The following is a 22,617-nucleotide window of genomic DNA, read 5'->3' on the forward strand; positions in this document are numbered from 1 at the left end:
GATAGCTATTGCCTTTTTGAACAGGCAAGAAAAAAGATGCAGAAAACAGCAAGTTTAACTCAATTTTTCCACTATACTATGCATTGCTGAAAGCTCCCTCCCGTTCTTTCATCAAATCCTTATTGGGATTCAATAATGACAATTGGTCAGGGACTCAATCAGTGGTCACGAAAACGATCAGCCTATGCAAGGCTCCATCTGAAATCAAACCTGTCTCCTTCAGCAAGTTCCCGGTGCCTTGTTTTTGCTGAAAGCTGGAAATTTGGATTAGCCCAACTCTGCTACTGATCACACAGCACGTCAGGGACACATTCATGGCTGGCAAGGGAAGACGCATGGCTCAAGCACTGCAGCTTGGCACTGAAAAGGTTATCATTTACTACAGACGGACAGTGGAACTGTTTTGCTCCTTCACTAACTTGAGGGTGGTCAAACACTGGAACAGGCTGCCTAAAGAGGTGGTCAATGCCCCAAGCCCGTCAGTGCTTAAGAGGCATTTGGACAATGCCCTTAATAACATGCTTTAACTTTGGTAAGCCTTGAATTGGTCAGGCACTTGGGACTAGATGATCGTTGAAGGTCCCTTCCAACTGAAATAGTCTAGTCTAGTCTATTCCCAAATATTCAGATTGGCAGGTTCTTCCTTGCCAAAACAAAAAATTCAGGATTTGCCTGAAAAAATATCAAGGTTAAATTTGATAAAGATGACATACATCATTCAAGTTACATACTCATTATCCAATGTAAACCCGAGTACTGTATACGTATGTTACTTTTATTAATACGGATTTCAGAGAAATTTATTTCATTAAAGAGTTGGGGAGAATTGGTCACTCTCTTCCACACATATCAGTTAACTAAAATAATAGTGATGGTAAACTGACTTCACGCTGAAATAAAACAAACTAATATGATCTGTGACTCTGTGTGTGTTTGCCTGTGTGTGTCAGGGACAACAAAAAGTATGACACAACTCGCTACTGGAATGCATATACAGCCAAGCAAATGCAACCCAAAGAGCTCCTGCCAGCTGATCTGAACACGTTATTAGTCTGACTATTTTTGTCTCTAATTCTCAAGTACCAAGATTAATGTTGTGTCTACTATATTTTAAAAATGTTGCCATGGCAAAAAGATTGGAGTGTCTCATCATGAATTTGGATGGAAGAGGTAGAGGCCATGTTTTGACATTATAGACATGAACAGGAGAGAAACCTCTTGTTTTCATTGTCATGTTTTCTTCCTCCTTGTTTTCTTAGTTCCACCCCATAATGAATATACAATTATAATGAAAGCATTGAATAAATATCCCTCCTATTCTCCGACGATCGAAATTAAAAAATGTTACCACACAGTGAGAAATTATTTTAACGACTGTAGTTCTGAGGGTCTTCTAAATCTATTTTAGCATGTTTTGAACAGATCTTCCTCTTTTAGGCTGTGTCAGTGAGATTATAATGCTGTACTTCACACAGTCACTCTGGTCTCCCTTAGACCAGACCATACAGATCACTACCCAAACACCTGTACGCATTGGCTAAATGTTAATGTATTCTGTCAAAATCAGATTACCTTCCACAATAAATTATTCAATGTCATTATCCGTATCGGCCATCTGCAAGCCTAATGCCCTTGCGTTATAAACTTCTGAGAGCCTGCTGTATAATTTTTGTTTTACATTCCTGCATAAATCTGTTAAAACTCAATATGTTACAGCAAATTCACAAAATCAAATGCAATCTGCTAGCCTATAAAACACCAGTTACTGAAAATCGAAGGATTTAATATAGTAACGATTCAAGAAGTCAGTAAGCAGTCTTTGTGGGCTGAAGGTCGAACCACATGCTGAGTAACAAGTTAGATAATCCATGCTGTAAAACAAGGTATGTATTTGCTATACATAGCATAGCCTCGAACCCATTCGTGTACATCATACCTAATAAAAATCTGAACAGTTGGTCTGATTGGATTTTAAGTGATGCAAATTTGGAAATCAAATAGGCAGACTCCCTTTAGACTTGGTCTATTTAAACTATAATTGTAAAGAACTGCAGATTAGATTTACAGTGCTACTGAGTTCTAAAGAGATTCAGTAAGAATTTTACAAACGGAAAAGTGTTTATCATTTTAAATTTGTTATTAAGAAATAAAAGTGTACACAGCATATGACACTCTATGATTTTGTTATTACAATTTTGTTTACATGGCAGCAAAAGTGTAACCACTCTTCAGTGAATGGAATGCTCTTTAGTTTTCATAGTCATTTTATTACATGGTTTGACAAAAAACAGTTATATTATTATTGTTCTGTTAGTCTGGCAGCTCTAAGTAAAGAGAAAAAAACACCACTTACATTTTCCAGACTACAAATTAAGGTACGATTTGGAGACCAGATCCACATTCTCAATTAGAAAGTAGAAGTTTCATCCTCACTAATAAATCTTAAAAAGCAATGATGGACTTGAATATAAGTTTCTTCCTAACAATTAATATTCAGTGAGAGACTTAGTTTGTCTTTGGTTAAGAGACACAAAAGCTAAAAATGGGGGATACATGGACACACCCCCCCCCCCCCAATACATTGACAAATGGGAACTCATAGAAATACGAGTTCAAATCAGGATAAAACAGAAAAATACTTCTTTTTCACCGTGATTCGTATCTCCATCAGAACATGACCCATGACCTAGTTCTCGTAGACAGGATATTTATGAGCATTGGCAAATCACAAGTGTGTTAAGATTTTCTTGCATGTTTACATCTAAAATTCATTTCTTTTTCTCATGTTTTGACACCGGTTTTATTCCCCCCCCCCGAAGAAAGTTAACTTGTGCATTTTTGGCCCTGATTCTGACTTTGCTTATAGGAAAACACTTTTACTAAAACAAAGCTTTACTAAACATTTTATAATATTTCATGACAAAGAAAATGCATCTACCATCTGCATTTTGGTCACACAATGCAGCTATCCTGAAGGTGCTGTATTTGCTATTAAGACTTCTTTTAACACGCCTTGTTTAGGAAGCACATAGTAAGCCCACAGGGTTCCAGACCATCTCCCATTCCAAATCTTCACAGCTAATTTTAGGCAGATTTCCCACAGTAGGAAATCACAGTGCTTTGGAAGTTACTGATGCTAGTCAGAGGCAGGTATATCAGGAAAACAGTAGTGGGTGGAGATTAAAAAAGCAAATCTCAATGTATTAGGCTTGGTACATTTAAAAGACATGATGCAGCACGGTCAGTATTTTGTTTCAGTATTTGAAATATAAATGACCGCCAGTTAAAGTTGATCGTGTCTACAATACATGGTTCAAAAATGCTTTACCAAAGTGTAATAATTATCAAATCTCTCCTTCAACTACTGACTCCATTACTCCCCTTCCTAATTCATCCTGCAAAACTCAAGAGGGGGAAAAAAGGAAGGGGGGGGGCTGTCAAAGTGATGCAAAATAGGTATTCTAAAGACCTGTGTAAATCCCTTTAAATCTTAATGTTCTACAGGCTTTGTAAGTAAGGATCCTAGAGTATTCATTTTTAAACAGTAAATATCACCTTTGGTTCAGGAACTCCCTGAACCATAAATTGCTGGAGGCTAAGATAATAAATTTTGCAAAGAAGAACCACAATCGCAGAATGTTTGTAAGGTTCTTATACTCTTCTTTAGTCATCTCCCATGACTGTTATGAGAGACAAGATACTAGGCCAGATAAAGCCATTTTATGTTCTTATTGGCCCCAATGTAGCCACGTTCTATGAAGATAGACCTAAGTTTTCAGTGCTAAGAACCTATATACAATCATCTAATGCTCATTATCTAACAACTGATGTTGTCCTTCATAAATTGTCCTCCATTAAGTAGTCTTCTCCTGAGGTCTGTTCTCTACATAGATTTTTATGTCATTTCCAAACTTGCCCCGTGTCTGCCCTGTCTCTGTCAATAGTGAGAGAAAACCATCCGCAGAAAATAATCCAGGTCACTTAAAATACAATGTGCTTTGAAGGTGTCAAGCTCTCTCAGTAGTGTCGGGGGAATTCACAATGACCAGATTCCTCACTTACACGCCTGAAAAAGGTTTCTAGAGTGACACGAATCAGGTCAAAATGAGCAACTGTTACTCATCCTGATCACTTGAAACATCTTAAATTCACAAAGACAAGAAAAAATTATCTATGAAAACATACATTTAAAAAATAATTATTCTTGCACTGTCACCTGTGCAAAATCTTCTTTTGCATTTTACATGTAAGTATTTTCATATGGACTCAGATATGAGGTAATAAGAACGGGTTTGATTAAATATCTATTGAAACAAAATCCAATATAGACAAAGACAGTAAAAATAACTTTATACCGAAAACAGTTTCCAGGGAGGATAGTATCTAACGACTCTGATCACTACGATCTAGCAAATATATTACAAACTGATATAAACCCCTAATAAGTACAGAGTCAATTTAGCCATTTATTTTAAAGGCAAAATACTTTGTTTTACACAATTCTAGAAAAAGCGCTCCCTCTTGCTCCTGTTTGTTTAAAAAAAAAAAAAAGGAAGAGAACAGGAAGAGGAGAGGAGGGGAGAAGAGGGGAGAAGAAAGGAAAAAAAGCAATTTGCCTAAAAATCTAAGTCAAGCTAATGTAGTTAGACTACTGTGGGGTTAGCCATCTGGCTTAGTGGCTCATTAGTAAAGAAATGACCCCTACGTATAAAACGCAGTTGGGTCATTCGAAGCTAATGAGCCTTTAAGTTTTATTGTTTGGTACGTACAAATGGTTGGATGTAGTTCTACTTTACAAGTCTAGTCTTACACACTCACAATCAGGCATACTTTTTATTTATTCTTTCACTTATTTATTTATTTGCATTGAAAGGAGAGAAAAATATTGCTTGTTCATCAAAGGTATGGGCAGATTTCTTTAAACAAAATCCCTCAATATAGCTTCTGACACAAAAAACCCCAAACAAACAACCCCAACAAAAAAAAGGAAAAAAAGCGCCTCTGTATTTTTGCTTCAAAATGTATATCACTAGGTAAAATATGCTGCAAAATTGGAAAACATTAACTTTTTATGCTTTGTTTTTTAAACATCTGATTTCATAACTTTAATTTAAATTCACATTGACAAAATCTCACAAGTGAACACTTGGATCAATCATGTGATGGCTATCCATGCAGAACACATCAGGATGAAGCAGCTCCCATAAAACCCAAGACCCAAATCTAATAATGTATATAATTAAGTTTTAAATCTTGAGAGTTAGCCTTACTGCCTTTCCTGGGGATATCTAAATCCTGGAAGTATCCATTTTGTATTCCTGACTGAATCCCTTATGCATTTGTGTAACGATGAATGACTCTTCAGTGACATCCATGGGATTTGGCTCTACAGTCCTCATCCAATACGCAGAAATCCAAAGTCCTGCATGAGGCATAGGGGTTTGTGCTCTCCTACCCAGTCAGAAGAATAAGATGTAATTTGATAATGAACTGATGTATTTGTGACTGACATACCACCAACAAAAAATACCTCCTCTCACTTTCTTGCTCTTTTCCCCTCTTATTCTTTCCTTTTTTTTTTTTCTTGTTTATGTAAGAAATCAAAAAAAATGCAAAACTTACTTTTGGGGGTTATTTACTGCAATTATGAAGTCTTATTCATGACACAGAACCTTATTTTTATTATGTAATAAATTATTCACATTAAAGTTCACATTAAAGTCCTTAAATTCATTAAACGTATTGTTCTGCTTTAAATGAGAAAAATGCATTTCAATATAAACTAATGGAATAAGAAATGAGTTCAAGTGCTTGAATTTTGTGACTTTTAAAATATTTTAATATTATAATATGCCTATATGGAAGACAAAAGGAAGTGACCAGAAAAAAGGTCGTGCATCCAATAAAAAACAAAAATTCCACTGAGCAAAACCATCATAAAGTGGTTCATGGAGAAAAGAAATACACAAGCAAGTGTTCTGGCCATTTGGCATTGCAGCAGCTTCTGTTTTGCTCTGTAAGAAAGAAAAAAACCACCGCTCGATAGTGTCAGTAAATTCCCAGGGTGAATGGTCCCACCAGCTTGGGAAAACTCAGTTTTGGACTTTTGTTTATTTGTTTTCTTTCCCTTCAAAATGCTATAAGAAAATAACAACTAACGCAATTTTCTCCCGTTTCTTGGGTTTACGGTGCTCCAGATACTGTGGTTATGTTATTATGTGTTTATGAGATTACTTTGGATACCAGTGCTTGTCGTACCCATCACTGTCAATCTCCACCATGACGTCTCTCTTCAATGGGAGATTGTGCGGTGTTTAAGACAATACCTTTAAGAGAAGGTTTCATTATGTTAATATGTCTCTGGTTAATTCTACCTTATCTACTTATTCAGCTTCCCTTTAAAACCCAATTAAAATTTAATTTATCTGATCCCAGGATTCAAATACTATCTGGCAATGCATTAGACAGCCTTATAGTAACTCCATTACTACACTTCATGCCCCAAGGTGTTTCAGATCACCTCAGAAAGAGCTCAGTCATTGTCCACTTAAAGCTACAGAATTTTGAGGATGTCGGATTTTACATTGAAATGTATAAATTCCACTGCAATGTTAATGCATAATTACAATTATAATGCATAAATCTGGGTTGTCACTCTCCTAGTGTTGTGGGGTTTTTTTTCTTTATAAATAATTGCTTAAAAAATGAAAGATTTGGTCAAGGTAGCATTTAATTAATCTGACAAACATATAAAAACCCTACATGACACATGTGTTGTGAAAATGTGTGGTCAATATGTTACTTTAAACTTAATCATAGCCTACTTTACAAAGCAGATAATCTTAAAGCTTTATTACAGGTAAATGAATTTCACAAAATGTTCCATTTCATTCCGTTGAAGCCAAATGCATGCTAAAATATTTGAAACAGTTGCAATATCTGTTAAAAGGAAGGGTTCTGATAAAGTTTCCAAATGCTACTTAATGTTATAAACCGGGATCAATATGTAAAATTCAAAAGAGAATCCAAACCAAAATGAAAAATACTTTTTCCTCTAGATCAGTCATCTTAAAAGAAATGAGAAAATCTTTCCCTCCTACTGTTTCACTAAGGAAGCTCAGGGAACTGATTACAGTAGAGATGCTTTTTCTGTCTTTCATTTCTCAGGTAAAAATATAAAAATAAATGACACGTGCTCCCAGTGTCTGGCTAATACACAATTCTGGAAAAAGTGACAAGTTGTTGTTTCACAAGACCCGATGTCCTTGCAGTTCTACTGCATTTGGAAGTCGTAAGATAATTTCCCAGGTCAAATATCAAATCCTAGTAAACTTTCATAAACCTCATTTCACGTTATCATACATTTGACTGTCGTAGAAAGCAACTTGTAAATTAGCTTGTATTAGGATGCATATGTTCTGGAGCTCTGCATCATACACGTGCGACTGAAATAATTTCAATAGAGCAGCACAGGCTCTTACCCCTTGCCTGTCAAACTCTTTATTGAAATCAAAATATCAATACCTTTCAAAAATGCCAGCAGAACTTAACCACCGATTCCTATTTGATAGTTCATGCACTTAATATTAATTTGATTAAAATGTATTTTTCCCCAAATAACCTTTTGAATCTATATTTTTTTTCTAAAGATCCCATAACTACTAATAAGGTAACCTCTTCATTTTCTATATTATAACATTTTCTTTGATTACAGCTATACCACATCGGCATGCAGATCTTTAGTGATGTAGCAAAACTTTCTGGCGTGCAAGTGTGCCCTCTCCTGGGCATCTAATATCAGCATTTCAAATGCCAATTCTCTAAATTATACTGAATTCCTCCATCTAACTTACAGTGCCTCGTTCTCGTTTGTAAAAACACTCCTTATGCAAACAAAAAATGAATAATGCAAACCCACGCAGGATACAGAAACTGGAGGTTTACACACACTATTGTAATTTTCCAGTTTTGTAGTTTTGATTGCTAATTGGAGTGTAAATACTCTAATGACATTACGAATATGAAAAGAGTTTTGACCTTTGCCTGTGGGAAAGTGTATCCTTGACTATCAAAACGATGAAGTAATATACTAAATGGGACAAATTTCACTTCACATCCTCTATCCTTCCCCTATCTTGACGTGACTTCCTAACAGCTTTTAATGAATCATAGAACAGTTTGGGTGGGAAGGGACCATTTAAGGCCATCTAGTCCAGCCCCCCTGCAGTGAGCAGAGACATCTCAGAATCACAGAATCACTAGGTTGTAAAGGACCTTTAAGATCATCAAGTCCAACCATTAATCCAGCGCCACCATGTCCCCTAAACCATGTCCTGAAGCGCCACATCCACACGTTTTTTGAACATCTCCAACCGGATCAGGTTGCTCAGAGCCCCGTCCAGCCTGACCTGGGATGTTCCCAGGGATGGGGCATCTACCACCTCCCTGGGCAACCTGGGCCGGGGTTTCACCACCCTCATTGGGAAAGATTTCTTCCTTGTACCTGTCTAAATCTACCCAAATTTTAGTTTAACATCATCCCCCTCGTCCTATGGCAACAGGCCCTGCTAAAAAGTCTGTCCCCAACTTTCTTACAAGCCCCTCTCAGCCCCGGCAGCTGCAGGAAGGTCTCCCCGGAGCTTCTCTGCTCCAGGCTGAGCCCCCCCAGCTCTCCCAGCCTGTCCTCATAGGAGAGGTTTTCCAGCCCTTTTGATCAAGAGAACTAATAAAGACTTCTACAAAGCGCTCAGAGCTGATTTAATGTATATCGTGATGTTACTACAGTTGGCTACATCAGATTTTGACAATGCTCAAGAGGACAGAAGTCAAGCTAGACTTATTTCCTAAACAAGGGCAAACTTCTGCTTAACTAAGTGCCTGTTTACAGCTCCCCCCTCCTCTGCTCACCCGCAGAGTAACTGTCTCAGAGAAGTAAGTGTGCACAGCTAATTTACTCTTTATTTTTCCATTGCTGCCTTTCCATATGATTATCAGAATATGGACATACTATGGATACAAAAAACCCCAAAGCCAACCTTAAGTGAAGAGAAAATGTTATGTAGCCTCCAGGAGACAGAGATTTTTGATGTGGGTTTCTGCAAGCTCACTAATTTCAGTAGGTCGATGTTTATTTTACTTATTTTATTTTGGTGCATTCCCAATAACTCTATGAGCACTGGGAATATTTTTCTTTGCACCCAGAAAAATACAACGCGTCACAATGTTAATCTGGACTGCGCAAATATTGAAAGTAAGATCCATACACCAAAAGCAGGTATACATAGAGCTAATAATCATATTGTTATTGGTATAGTATAAAATGCACGAAAAACTTCTCTCATACTGCTATTGACTTGCAGACATGGAAAAAAAACAAATTAATGACCCATAAATGCTAACTTCAGTACAAAGGAAAATTACAGAAGTTATGAATCACACTATATACACAAGACTGATAAAGGACTTTTCTACAGGTGAACAAATGGCGTTAACAACATTATTTTCAGATAGCCTACGTCTGGCAAACATTAAGGCAATGCTTTCCAGCATATTAAAAGCACTGATGCAGAAGTCATTACTTCTGTAAGAACACACTCTAGAAAAAACAAAACTAATTAATGTAAAATAAAACGAGCCAAAACATGAAAATTACCCGAAGAAAATGCTTTTTTTTGTTTTGTTTTTAAAGTATCTGAATACACTGAGTTTAGAATGAGCACTAATATACTCTGTTATGGTATTAGACAGAAGTATAGACAGACATTTTATGCACATTCTTATATACCTCTGTATATGAGGTAGACATTTGTCAAAAAAGGCAAGTTTTCTGGAGGCAAAGTATTGATGAACTTGAGATCCAGTTAATAAATCATTCATTCCAAACTATGGCACACAGGAAATTAATATCACATTTTATAGGAAAGCAGTTCGGGTTGTTGGTCAGAAAAAACCAAAAATCGTCGAAATGAAATCCCACATATTCTTCCTCCTGACCGTAGTGCCCTTCATTCTGCCCCATGTCAATCCCCTCTCAGTTTTCAGTGCAACAGGCAAACCAAAGCAATTCATTATTTACCCAGCTACAGAAAAAAAACCATCAGTACAAGTGCTGAGGAGATTCAAGCATCTTTAAAGAGGAAGAAATTAAATTGAGAGAACTCCTATGTCTTTGAACAGCTAGAAATTACGCGCACTCTCCTACCGTCAAACACTACAATTATACAAATACTGCAATATTATTACAGAATTTTTTAATGTGGAAATGGCAATGCACTTGAAGTTTAATGAATTAAGACTGACATGACCTCAATTTTAATGTTGGAGTAACAGAGGCCTGGGAAGACTAAGCACTATATGAACCTAGAAAATCAGTGATAAAGGGCAAATCCCTTCACTTCCTGCCCGTGCCTTAACCACTACCCATTCCTTCCTACTAAAATAAATAGCAAGGAAAGGAGCAGATATAATTTACAGAATTCTCCTGTATATTTAAGTTCTTTATGAGACTAAAACATTTGAACTTACATGTGGAAAAAAACAGTGTTTCCAGTACTTTTAAAGCAAAGACAAGAAAAAAAGTGGTAAATGAAGAGAAAAAAGATCTGAGAGAAATTTAGAATATATTAGAAATATTAATGATTAAAAAGATAATATAAGAAACCAAGAAAATAATTATTATTTAGTATAATGCTGAGACGCTGAGTTAGCTAATGTTGGATTAACTTTTCTTTTCTTATGTGAACTGACAAGGATGTCAGGAGGGATGTGGAACATACAATACCTCTGCCTGGACTGGTGGTTTGCAAGTTGTCGGTCCTCGTGACCCCAAGGAAATAGGACTGTTGGTATAATAACCTTGGGCAAAACATTTAAATTTGTGACCAAATTCCACCGCAACTTAACAGACTCTTAATTTTAAACATGTATAGGATGTACTGGGGCCTGAGAAGCAAAAAAGGATGAAGGACATTAAAAACCACCACCAACAACAAAGAAACAGTTGTCTTAACAACTGTGGTTTTGGTTTTAATTGTAAATCTAGTCAGTCTATATTTTAAAATTTCCCAAAACGTAGGTCACATGAGAATTTACTATCATTATAAACAAAGTTATACTTACTACTATATACAGGTATCATAATTTTCTGGCAGTATATTGTTTTTAATTGTTCTTACAAACTGCTTCATAGCAGCTGAAAATAAATGCATAAGAATTAACTTGAATACTTCTTGAAAAGCCAGACATTATATAAAATGTAAAACAGCAGTTAGATTACATTGTAGTGGAACCTAGACAAGATAACAGAAAGAACATGGTATTGCACATGTTTGTGAACACAACTATGTGACAATTCTACTGACAACTTTCATTAGACTTATTCCGTCTCCATTTTCCTTGTACTTAATTTCTCACAGGTCTCCTAAATGTTTTATGAGCCTACCCATACTGCCATGTACCTACATATACTTAAAAAAAAAAAATATACAAGCCTTTTATATTTGAGTGTTTTAGACAGGATTCAGAATTGTTTTTTTCTTTTCAATTCACAGAATTTTGAGAAGGGAAGCAGGAGCCGTCTTTCCCGTTTCTATATAGTGACCAATACAAAAACACAACACCGAAAATAATATCGTTCTTGGAAAGGTGCTTCAGAGAAAAAACAAGAGTGAGAATGCCTTTGAAAAGGTAAACCATCCTGCCTCTTTAACCTGCTCTGCGTGTGTGCCACTTCGGTCTGAAATCATGTGTATATATATAAGGCTTTTATCAGTTATTTTAACCCTCTTCTCCAAAACAGGATCAGATATACTTCCATCATTCCTCTTACCTACTCTTTAAAAACATTAGTGACAGAGATTACATGACCTTCTTGGGCAATATATTAACATAATATAACCTGAATTAGAAGAGATATTTTAGAATGCTGCACAATGTACTACTTTTTAAAGCTCAATCCCTGTGGTCAGAGTGTACTCCTGCTGAAAAACTGTACTTATCCCTGGCTTGTTCTCTGTTTGGCTTCTCTACTAATTTCCAATAAGAAAAGAGGTTTTGGATATAAAATCCAGAAAAATCTGAAAAAAATACCATCAGCAGCTGAGAAACAAATGGTTCAGGTAATGGTCCCAAACATAGTACCCAAAGTAACAGCAACAGGAATATTAAGTGGAATAAAAAGGATAAACATGGAAGTAGTAAGAAGGAGCTCTTTCATATCTTATCAGGAGGTAGTTTGCTCGGCAAAATATTACTCAGAAACTATTTTGAGACATTAAAGTCTACAGAGTTTTTAACCCACAGATATGGAATAACATACCTGCCGCCCCTGCACCCTTCATCTAAAATGATTTGGAAAGTTAAACTGGAAAGCCTGTTAGCTTCACCCCCTCTACTGAGACATCTGGACGGGAAAAAGTGTCGGACAAGTCTACATGCTTTCGCCTGCTGCAACGTTTGCAATTCCAGGAAAGTTCACCTTCACTCCTCAGTTATGGAAAAACTAAATGCATAGTTTCCAGTAATGACTTTGTCTAGATTTAAACAGATCCTTAAAAGTGCAGTTTACTTAATAATGAAATAACAATTAAGGGATAATAAAAAAGAGAATTCACTGAGGCACTGTAATGTAACATGAATTAGACCTTTTTCTCCCAACCATTCAGGTCAATCACTGGGCTTCATTAATTATATAGAGACATAAAAGAAAGTGAGAAAGTCCTTACATGCAGGCACTTAGTTGGATTTACTGGCAGTCTAGATAATTTCCATGATAATTTGGAGGAAAATATCTTGTCAGAAACATCACTCAACCTAATATAGCAATTCAGCCTTAGATTCCAAAAACCTCATGTGATTTATTTACACTTTAACAAGACATACAAAACTTTTCTCATGACATATCACGGTCTGCATTTAAAGACAAAGAGCAAAAAAGAAACACCTATAAAAAGTTCTTCAGTGGACACCACCAGGGAAAAAGCTAATTCTGTGGTTCAGAAACAGCATTTCCTCCCACAGATGTCAACTCAGTAAATTTAACAATCTACTCATCCAAACAGATGCAACACCACAGGGCTGTGTAAATTTGCAGCCACCAGAACCTGAAGTCAAGACAAATTGTTAGCATATTTGTCATTTCCAAGCCATAAAGTCCCACTTTCTCACAGAGTTTTTCTATTTGTTTCTGATGGAAAACATCAGTGTGGTTCTCTGGATCTGCTAGGAAAAACAAAACAAGCTCTGAACACGGACTTGCAAACCCAGAAAATACAGGAATGAACAAATAAATCAAAAGTCACTTGTGCAATTGTGCAATTGTGCGATGCAGCATTTCTGTAAAACTATCAGAAAACGCTGGGCATCTCCCAAGAGGCCCTGATGATATCATCAAACACGAAGAGACAGAAGGTTCCTTAAAAGGTGGCTCATGTTACACTGTAGGTAGCGTATTTAGTGATTTATGTACAGTCTTGAGAAGTCGAGGCACTCGGGAGGGATGCATAAATGCAAAGAAACCTAAACTGACTGAGGAGCAATGCTGTGACACGTCATGGAACATCTGCCCATGCGGGAACACATCCTATTCCTCCAGTGACAGCTACTGTGTTTCTACTTGTCTCTTCCAAGTTAGGGATGACAAAACTGCTCATATAGCCTGTAAAAGAGCAAAGTGAAGAGTAAAACAGCTTAGCTCCAGCTTGAAATAGTAGAAATCTTTAAACAAGCCATTGTCCTCTAAAAACTATTCAGAAAACTAGGAACTCAACAACGGTACCAATGGACAACCGTCCCGCTGAGCCGGTCATGCCTGAATCAGTCGATCCGGATGACCCAGCAGTCAACCTCTTGTCACTCCCCCCTGATCACTCGTCTCGGGACCGCTATGGACATTTCTCTGGCTCATAACTGTAATTTACTGCTCACTGTCACCCAGATTAACCTTACGCAAGCACCAGAACTGGAACGTACACAAGAATTACTACTTTTCTCTTAGATATGAATTCAGATGGAGTTGTTAAATATGGAAGCTGACAGTATCTTGAGAGTTTATAGATTTTCATTTGCTATCACGTTTTTCATTCTCCAATCAAGCACCAGAACTTCAGCTGTCCATTAAGGACATTTCATTTTCATGTACTGCAGTTCTATAATTTCACTTAGAGCGATTCAAATTTTTCACTGATATATTTGTGAAGAAAAACTGCCTGTAGACTTTTATTGTCTCGTTTGTTCTTCTTATATTTTTCATTTTCAAGATACGACACTTTCTTCTCTGTAGAAAAGAGAAATTAGAGCCTATAGGACCTTGGTTACATCGAACAGATGCCAGGAATGGGTAGTAACTTTAGAGAACAAGCTTACAAAGAGCAAACGCTAAGCAACGTTACTCCCTTGGCAAGATCAGTAAAATATCAACAAAAAAAGCCTAGCCTGCAGTGCTCTGGTCCTCACGTCTATTCATTAAATCATCAGTAGTAATACAAGGACTTCATAAAGGACTGTTCGTTGCACTTGGATACACAGAAATATTCCCCGTCCCAAAACCCAATTACAGTAAAAACAAACCCCAAGCTCTTCTGAAATGTTGGCAGTGGCTGGGAGCAGGAGCACTGGGCGAGAGGAAAAGGCAGGCATGAGAATGAAGGTTGGCTTAATACTGAGCCCAAAGGTTTAAGAAGATAACCTTGTATTTGCACCAGACAGGAAATGCCTTTTCAAATATGGACTTGAATTAATGCCAAGCCAGTACTCAAGTGATTACAGAGGTCTTTAACAGTCATGGCTTACTCACTTGTCAACTGCTTCCTGAATTTCTCTTTGATATACCCCAGGAACCCAAAATTCAGTCATTCTCTTCCTGGCACAGAAACCAATGATGTCAGAGGGAACTGGAACATCCCATTCTAAGCATAATTTTCTAAAGATGTAATTTTCCTCCTTTCGTATCCTAATCAGACATCAACACAGCAGCACCCTGATGCCTGCTAGGAAGTTGCCCAGCGTTGGGTTATATGAGTTTGACAGCGTACTTCTGATCCAGGAGTCTAAGAGATGGAATTCCCAGGTTTCTAGGATTTTTGCTCCCTGACAGCCTGCAGTACAAATCATGAAAGATCCAGGAGAGTAAACCTGCAGGAAACGAGACCACAATCAGAACTAACCATCCGTTAAATAATTTGTTCATCTAGGCAAATGGAAAACAATTGTATTAAGAGCTCCCGTGGAGCTGTATTTAGTTCTCCTCTGTAGGATATAAGTCTAGAAATGTAACTTTATTTTTAAATAATTGATGGGATTTATCACACGTACATAAGAATATAAAAAAAACCCACCCTACCAATTTCTGTGAGGAATGGAAAAAAAGTCATATGACCCAGCAGACTGAGATTCCTCCTGCTCCCACTTCCCAGAAATAAAAGATTTTAAAGTTCATCTGAGTTCAGCATAGAAATAATAGATACCATGCTGGGAAAACATTTAGACAGAGTTACCGATAAGACAAATGAAACTAATACATATTACCAGATACACAAACAGTAATGAAACGGTTTATATCTCATCTCCACAGAAGTTTTTGCAAAGGGCTTATGTACTGTGAGACTCCAGTCAATTTAATATACTGTACAAATGCCTAATTATTCAGAGAACTGGCGAAGATCCTAGGGACTAATTTTCCTGCTGCAATAATAATTCAAAAACTTCCCACAACAATAAACGCTTAAATAATCTCTGAACTGGGATGAAAACATCTGAATACTTGTGAAGACAGTTTGAAAAAAAAAATTTTAAAAATCTTATTTGACACGTAGGAAATGGAACAAACCAACATTTTTCTGAGGACAAGGAAGGAGGAACCAAAACACACCTCTCCAACCATGTCTTTCACAGTTCTCTGAACACATTTCTGTCACTTTTCTTAAATCCTTTATGACAGAAAATAATACAACTGCCAAACCAGCATTTTTACTCATCTGCACTGAAATCTGCCCTATCCTTCTCTTTACAGATTTTTTTTTTCATATTTTTCTTTGGTTACCAACATTTTGAAAGTGAGCATCTGCATCTTGTATAAACTTATATCCCTATGCCTCATCTCTTGAAGTTTTGTTTCACCAATCTTGTGTCCTCCTCACCAAATGAGAAGAGGATTTGTGGCATCTATCCAGTTTTCTGAAGTGCAAAACAGCTTTAAGTTACTTCAGTAAAACTCTGGATAATACACACAGAGATTTTACCCCTGGCATATAACTAATCGTAAGAACATCACTATCTCCTTGCTAGTCTGTGATGGATCCATAAAAACTGGGGAGATAAACGGGGAAAACAACAGTGTTGTGTATGTTAAATTCTCCCTTCCTACGTAGCTGAGCATATTGATCCACTAAAGTCTGGTAAAGCAACTAGCGACAAAACAGACCTCAGGTGCAGGGAAGACAGCAGGAGATACGACGGATGTACTTAAGAAGCCCCGCGGGAACACAGAAGATAAGACGAATGCCTCTCCACAGGCGACTTTCTAAGAAAGAGGTAGGCACATGGAGGTGTTCTGCAAGTGGAGGAGGTTTTCTTATACATCTTATACTATTTAAAAGGCAGAAGTTCCTACATTGTTCAGCTGGAAGCTATTTCCTTTTCTTGCACACAAAACCTGGGAAAACCCTTTTTTCTCCTTGCATTGGCTTCAGCATTCGTCATTTGAAATGCTGGAAAGTGTGCAGCATCACATAGCCAACCTTGTATTTCATACAGCTGCCTGTAAACTTTCCAGGTTCCGCTTCATGCCTGCAATACCATCCACTGGTGCAAAAGCAAAAGACCAGTGAAGCTTCAAGAACATCTCCATTCTGAGCATGTTCTTTCGCACTAGGTATTTTACTTAGCTTCTATGAAAATTTAATATAAGAGAGAACGTGAACCGCAACAAATTTCTATGGGACTTTGCAGTGTAAATGCCCAACAGGTAAAAGGGAATACGGAATCTACTTAATAATCAAAAAATAGAGATGTTCTTGTATACAAAAAGAAACACCCCTCTGAACCATAATTCTAGAAGTAGAAAACTCAAAAGAAATAATTTTAAGCTGGAGAAGGACTGAACTAACATTGACTGTACAGCACATTGCCAAGACCCTGCAATTCATTGTCTGTATCCTTAAAACATGACCACACATTATTTAATTTGTTCTATGGTTTTTGTATCTCAAGGCAAGCATGAAAAGCAGTGAGCACATTTGATCAACAATCGGCAGCCAAAAAATGATCTGTCATCTTCCAGATTTTCCAGCAATTAAAACAAAGCATTAATGTCCACTTACATTTCACAGGCTTTAAAGCGAGAGCAGGATTGCCGTGGTTTAAGGCTATATGGGCAGAAGATGTTAAAGATGTCCATCTTCACCAAATCATCTCAAAGCTAACATGCTCTGACCACAGCTTGATCAGACTTATAACTGCGTCATGCTTGGTGTATGCCCTTCAGTTTTACTCTTTAGAAACTCATCAAAGCTTTTAAAAAACTGTCCAAGTGAAAAATTTGTCATAATGAACATGCCTAGCATTACTGTCACCGCCAAAAAATGAAAAAAACCCCTATCCCCTGGTTTCAAGCAAAACTTTAAACACTAAAGCACATTCTGCCAGGGTAAACAAATGGGTGAAATTCAGTCTCGTGATAGATGCCTAAAAAGGAGCCATGTACAAGCTAGGTAGCCAACCTTCCATCCCAGCTAATGGGCTTCAGTTAATATAGTCAGAGGAGTCCAGAGTCATTTAGCTTATCCTGTATCAGATCACAACACATCTGAATGGTCTTCGGGTTCCCTTGGCACTGTTGACCTGATCTCCATCGATTATAACCGGAGCTTAAGCAAGTGAGGCTCAAATGGTTTGACTCAGGTAGGAGGCTGCGTCTGCTCCTCCCTAGAGCGCACGCAGGGGAGCGGCGCTGGCAGATACGACACAAGACCCGTGGGAGATCCAAGAGCTTCTGAGTAGCAGATTGAGGAGCCTCTGTCCAAATGGGCACCGGACCATTTAAACGGGAATTTTACAAAGGCGCTAGGCACCTATCTTTATACAAGTGCATTGAAGCTCTTAGTTTACCTGTTTGTACCTGTGTACAGAAACCTAAGTTTAGGTGTATTAACGGGTAAATTGAATCCCACCCTTTGTATCTGCTAACGTCAGCTTGGAAGAAAATGTTTAATGCATTATCATTCTCAGAATCTACAATCCCAGATGTGTTTAAATTAGAAGTACTTCACTTTTCGGTAACAAGTATATATTAAGTTCTTACATTATTTACTCAATAGCTGTAAAGGTAGCTTAAATTGATTACATTCCAATACAAAGCAGGAAAACAAACAAAAAAAAAGAATATAGGAATTGTGCACCTCAGACTAACTAGAGCAGGAAAAAAAAAGGAAAAAAGGATGAAGACAAATTCAAAAAACATACCAGGATAACCATAAAAGCAGATGCTCCCACCATTATGTGGGAGTAAAAACAATGAAACTGTATTAGCCACCTTCAGTGTGGTCATAAATGCCTACACTCGTTTACAACCCTCCTTCCTCTGCAAATGTGGTCAGAAATAAAGTAAGAATGTTTCTGGTCCAAGGGCAAATTTCATCCTTACCAAAAACCTCCGTACTTAAAAAGAGGCACCACAATCCATCAGTTATCAAAGTTTTTTTTGAAAGACCTTTAAAGATTTCACCTAACAGTAATAGCTCTACAAAACAAGATTCTGTAGGAAGCAATCCAGCAAGTCCTCTTCCACCGCAGCCTCATCACCTGTTACTTAATGCTTTCTTTATAATTTCAACACATAACACAACAGCATAGACTTTGCTTTCATTCAGTGCACAACAACCTTTCAACTATCACTTCATAAAAAACCAAAAAGCAAATAGTATATGCTTTTAAATTCTGCACCATCAGAAACAGCTATGCCTTGAGGTGACTATTATATGGAATAATACCTTGAAAAACATCACAGTTAATTTTGAACTGTACGATAAAATGAGTAGAGGACTGAAGTTTGCGCTATTGATACTACATAGAGTTAGCTGGTAAAGTGACACAAATAGTACCAATGAAAATGACCACGTTAGAGGTTCACCCTTGAACAGTATCTTCAACATTATTTTGACGATTCTAGCAAAAGAGGATCAAAATGTGCCCCCTGATACTCTAGTAGCACTGAAAAAGAAGAAACAGCAAAGTATAGGATGCTCAGTTTGATACCCGTTTGCCAACATTTCCGTTTTTGAAAAGGTTATCGATGTTGCTGAGGGCTTTTTCACACACCCTCCAAAGGACGCTGAGCCAGTGCTTCTGCCTTTTAATACACCACGTTAGGCAGAGCGAATTTTCTGGGATAAGTTACACAGAGCAAAGGTTATGGGCTACAGGTTAACAGTTTGTTAAATTGAACAATTGAAACCCTACAGAGAGAGGTGTGTTTAAGATGCTGCAGATACGGTCCGTTGCGAGGACAGCACTAGCGCTAAACTCTCCACTTTCGCGGCGACTGAATATTTAACAGCTCCAACAGCAAAACCTTCGGTGGCTTAAGCCACGCAGCACACAGACCACCTCACATGAGTATCTACAGGTAACGTCCTAATAACCAAACACACTCCCCACCACCACAGAGCGGAAATCATGTTGAAAATAAACCGGTTTCGCTTTCGTGAAGAAAATAGTGCCACGGCCATTTCCCACGTACGCTGCTTGCCGTTACTTTTCACGAATGAATTTTCCCTCAAAAAGAATACTTGTCGGCTATTTATTACATAAGCAGAAACATTAATGCTAAAGCTACTGGGAGCTCGGAGTTCCTTTGCAAGCCAAAATAAATTCCTGTGAGCTTCTAATCGTACCAAACTTCGGTCAGAAGTTTGCAACACATTAAGAAGTTAACTACTTCCAACAGCATTACCTCCACTCCCGGCGGAAAGCGGCATTATCGCTTTTGGCGAGGTCGTAACATTAACCTCAGAAATGTTCCGTCATGGACCGAAGCAGCAGCCAGGGAGCAGAGCATAGAACTTACGTTATTCATGTACTCGCTGAGCAGGTCCTGCAGGGCTTGCCGCACGGCGTTGCACTCGGCCACGATCCTCTCGCGGCGGTCGTCCCGCGTGCACGAGGAGTCTGCCATCAGCGCCGCGCCGCTGATGATACTCTCCAGCCGCTCTTCGAGAGATGGCCTGAAGCGGGCCTCGCTGAAAGTCATCGGGTCTAAAATAATTTTGTTCTGGGGGGAAAAAAAAAAAAAAAAAAAAAAGGAGTGGGAAAATTAGGAGCAGACATGGGTCTTTGGCATTTTTTAAGTATGTCTTATTTCAGTGGCCTCACAGGGTTTTTAGTCTTTCATATGAGTAAGTTAGCTACCAAATTCCTGAAAAATTGATATTACAGAAATAACTGGTAGCGCCCAAGTCCCAATATAGACATAAAATGTAAAAGAATTATATTATATATAAGTACATATATCAATATATAATTATTATTATACTATCATATAATATATATTATGTATGATATATAATTCTATAATTATTTAATAAATATAAATATATAATAAATATATATTAACACTAATTATATATAATCTATTGATACAGATACGTTAATATATATAGTCTATAGCTATTAAAGATTACTGTCGAGCGCAACACAACTGGTTTAAATATGTATTTGGGAAGCACATAGTAAAAAAACCAAATTAACACAAACTACTGTAGCATGCATGTACTATGTGTGTGTCTCTCTACCTCTGTGTATTACATGTATGTATTTCATCCTGAAGTAAACTAATACTATTCTTTCCTGAACCTTCTGAAAATTTTTTGGATATACAGGAAATTCATACGAAAAGTGCAAGTTATTTATGACTGAAGTAAAAGTGGAACTAATTCCTTCATTTTGATTATTTTTATTAGTAGACCACACTGCTAAAATGCTACTAGATTATCTCAACATTAAATGAAAAAAATGAGGAAATTGTCATTGAGAGCCATTATTAGATGATCACACTTAGATAAAAAGGTGAAATATCTCCGATTCCCATTCTGTAGCGCATCTTTTAAAAGCCCTTTTTTAAAGACTTTTGCAAGCTTTTCTGTATTTGTTTGTAAATCAGGAAAAAGTACTGGATTACTGAACTAAAGAGAGACCACTAGAGGAAGACAGCCTAAAACCATCTTTAATTTGTCAAAGAGCCTACTGGTTAGGAAAATATTTTTACTCCACTAGAAAAAAATTGGATTTTCAAAGACTGTTTTCTATGAAAAACATCTTCATTCTGAAATTATGACCACAGCTAAACACTTGTGTACCTTATCTATCCAACTTATTACCAAATATCAGACAGGGCTAAACCACATAAGGTTCTACACTAATAAGGGTAGATTCTTTGTAAAATTATGAGTTTTGAGTAACTGCTAGATTATATTCTGACTTCCTTTTCTCCCTTTGTATTTCAAAGTAATAAATAGAAAAGAAATAATCGCCTGCTCTCACTTACAGGCACATTAGCACTGTGTAATTCAGTAACCTTTGCTGCAAATATGCAAAGAAGTTTCATAATTCCTTATTGCCTAAAAATGTTCCGCAAGCTGTGCACTTCTTACTTGAGCTTTAAAGGAAAATAAATCATGAAACAGGAATATAAGAGGCAGACCTGAAAAAGTTTGAAGCATTCTGTTTTCTAATAATCACACCTATTTTAAAGCACATTGGATTTTTGTTTAATGAACCATTTTAATTCTCACAATATTTTGATAACATTACGATTTGTCTAATCCCTTTAATATCCAAGTGCAATCAAGGAGCGCAAGCAAATGATACAGTTAATTTGAAAAAATACCACACAGGGTATTAAAATGTAAATCAGGATTTAGGGACATGATACATAACCAACACCTGCCTCTAATGCTGAAAACAGTATTTGTTTATTATGAAGCAGAACATGCTCAAGTGAATTTATTCTAGGCTTAATTCTGATCCCAAGTGAATACATTGTCTTTAATTCAGCGCGACAAGGCTTTTATAAAAGGTTTTCTTATTTCTCAATAAAACCTCCAATTAACTCCATACGAAAAAACATAACTCTCTTTACTACACAGAGAAAGAGGATCAAGCCCTGAGAAACCTATAATTTAACCGAATGCATAGGAGTTAAACAGTAACAAAAATAAAGATGTCAGCAAATTTATGAAGACTCATTGTTTAATAAAAAAGGAGAAATAGAAGAATTTTAACTAGATAGCGTATTGTTCCAGCTTCAGGAACTGCTGGCTTAGCAGAAATAAATGCAGCATTACCCAGAATGTGAAACAATTTCTCACACGTATCTTCTAGGGTCTACTTTTCACCGCAGTAAGTAGAGCAGTTTTACAAGCACCTAAATTAGAAATGACTTCTCTAAGAGCTGGGCTTATGCATATTTATGTAGCTGTGCTTTTCTGACAAATGATAATACTTAAAGAACAGAGTTCACTGCCACACTTTTGTTCATAGGCATTGATTATGAACAAATATTTATAAATTATTAAGCACTGATTATTCATAAGCGTGATTGTTCATGATTTTCAGAAATCAGCTATA

The 22,617-nt window shown here is 37.1% G+C and overlaps 1 protein-coding gene across 3 annotated transcripts in view; it reads right to left on the reverse strand.

The window, feature by feature from the left end:
* CTNNA2 (catenin alpha 2) overlaps window positions 1–22,617 on the reverse strand; it is a gene marked incomplete at both ends in the record, with an annotated part of 469,340 nt that overhangs the window by 356,057 nt on the left and 90,666 nt on the right. For all 3 annotated transcript variants that reach the window (XM_081998803.1, XM_081998802.1, XM_081998801.1), the window contains one exon: window positions 20,060–20,263. In XM_081998803.1, coding sequence (XP_081854929.1) covers window positions 20,060–20,263 — 204 coding nt within the window. The remainder of the gene's footprint in view (window positions 1–20,059; window positions 20,264–22,617) is intronic.

The sequence above is a fragment of the Phaethon aethereus genome (assembly GCF_964289735.1).
Source record: "Phaethon aethereus genome assembly, chromosome: 4".
NCBI lineage: Eukaryota > Metazoa > Chordata > Aves > Phaethontiformes > Phaethontidae > Phaethon > Phaethon aethereus.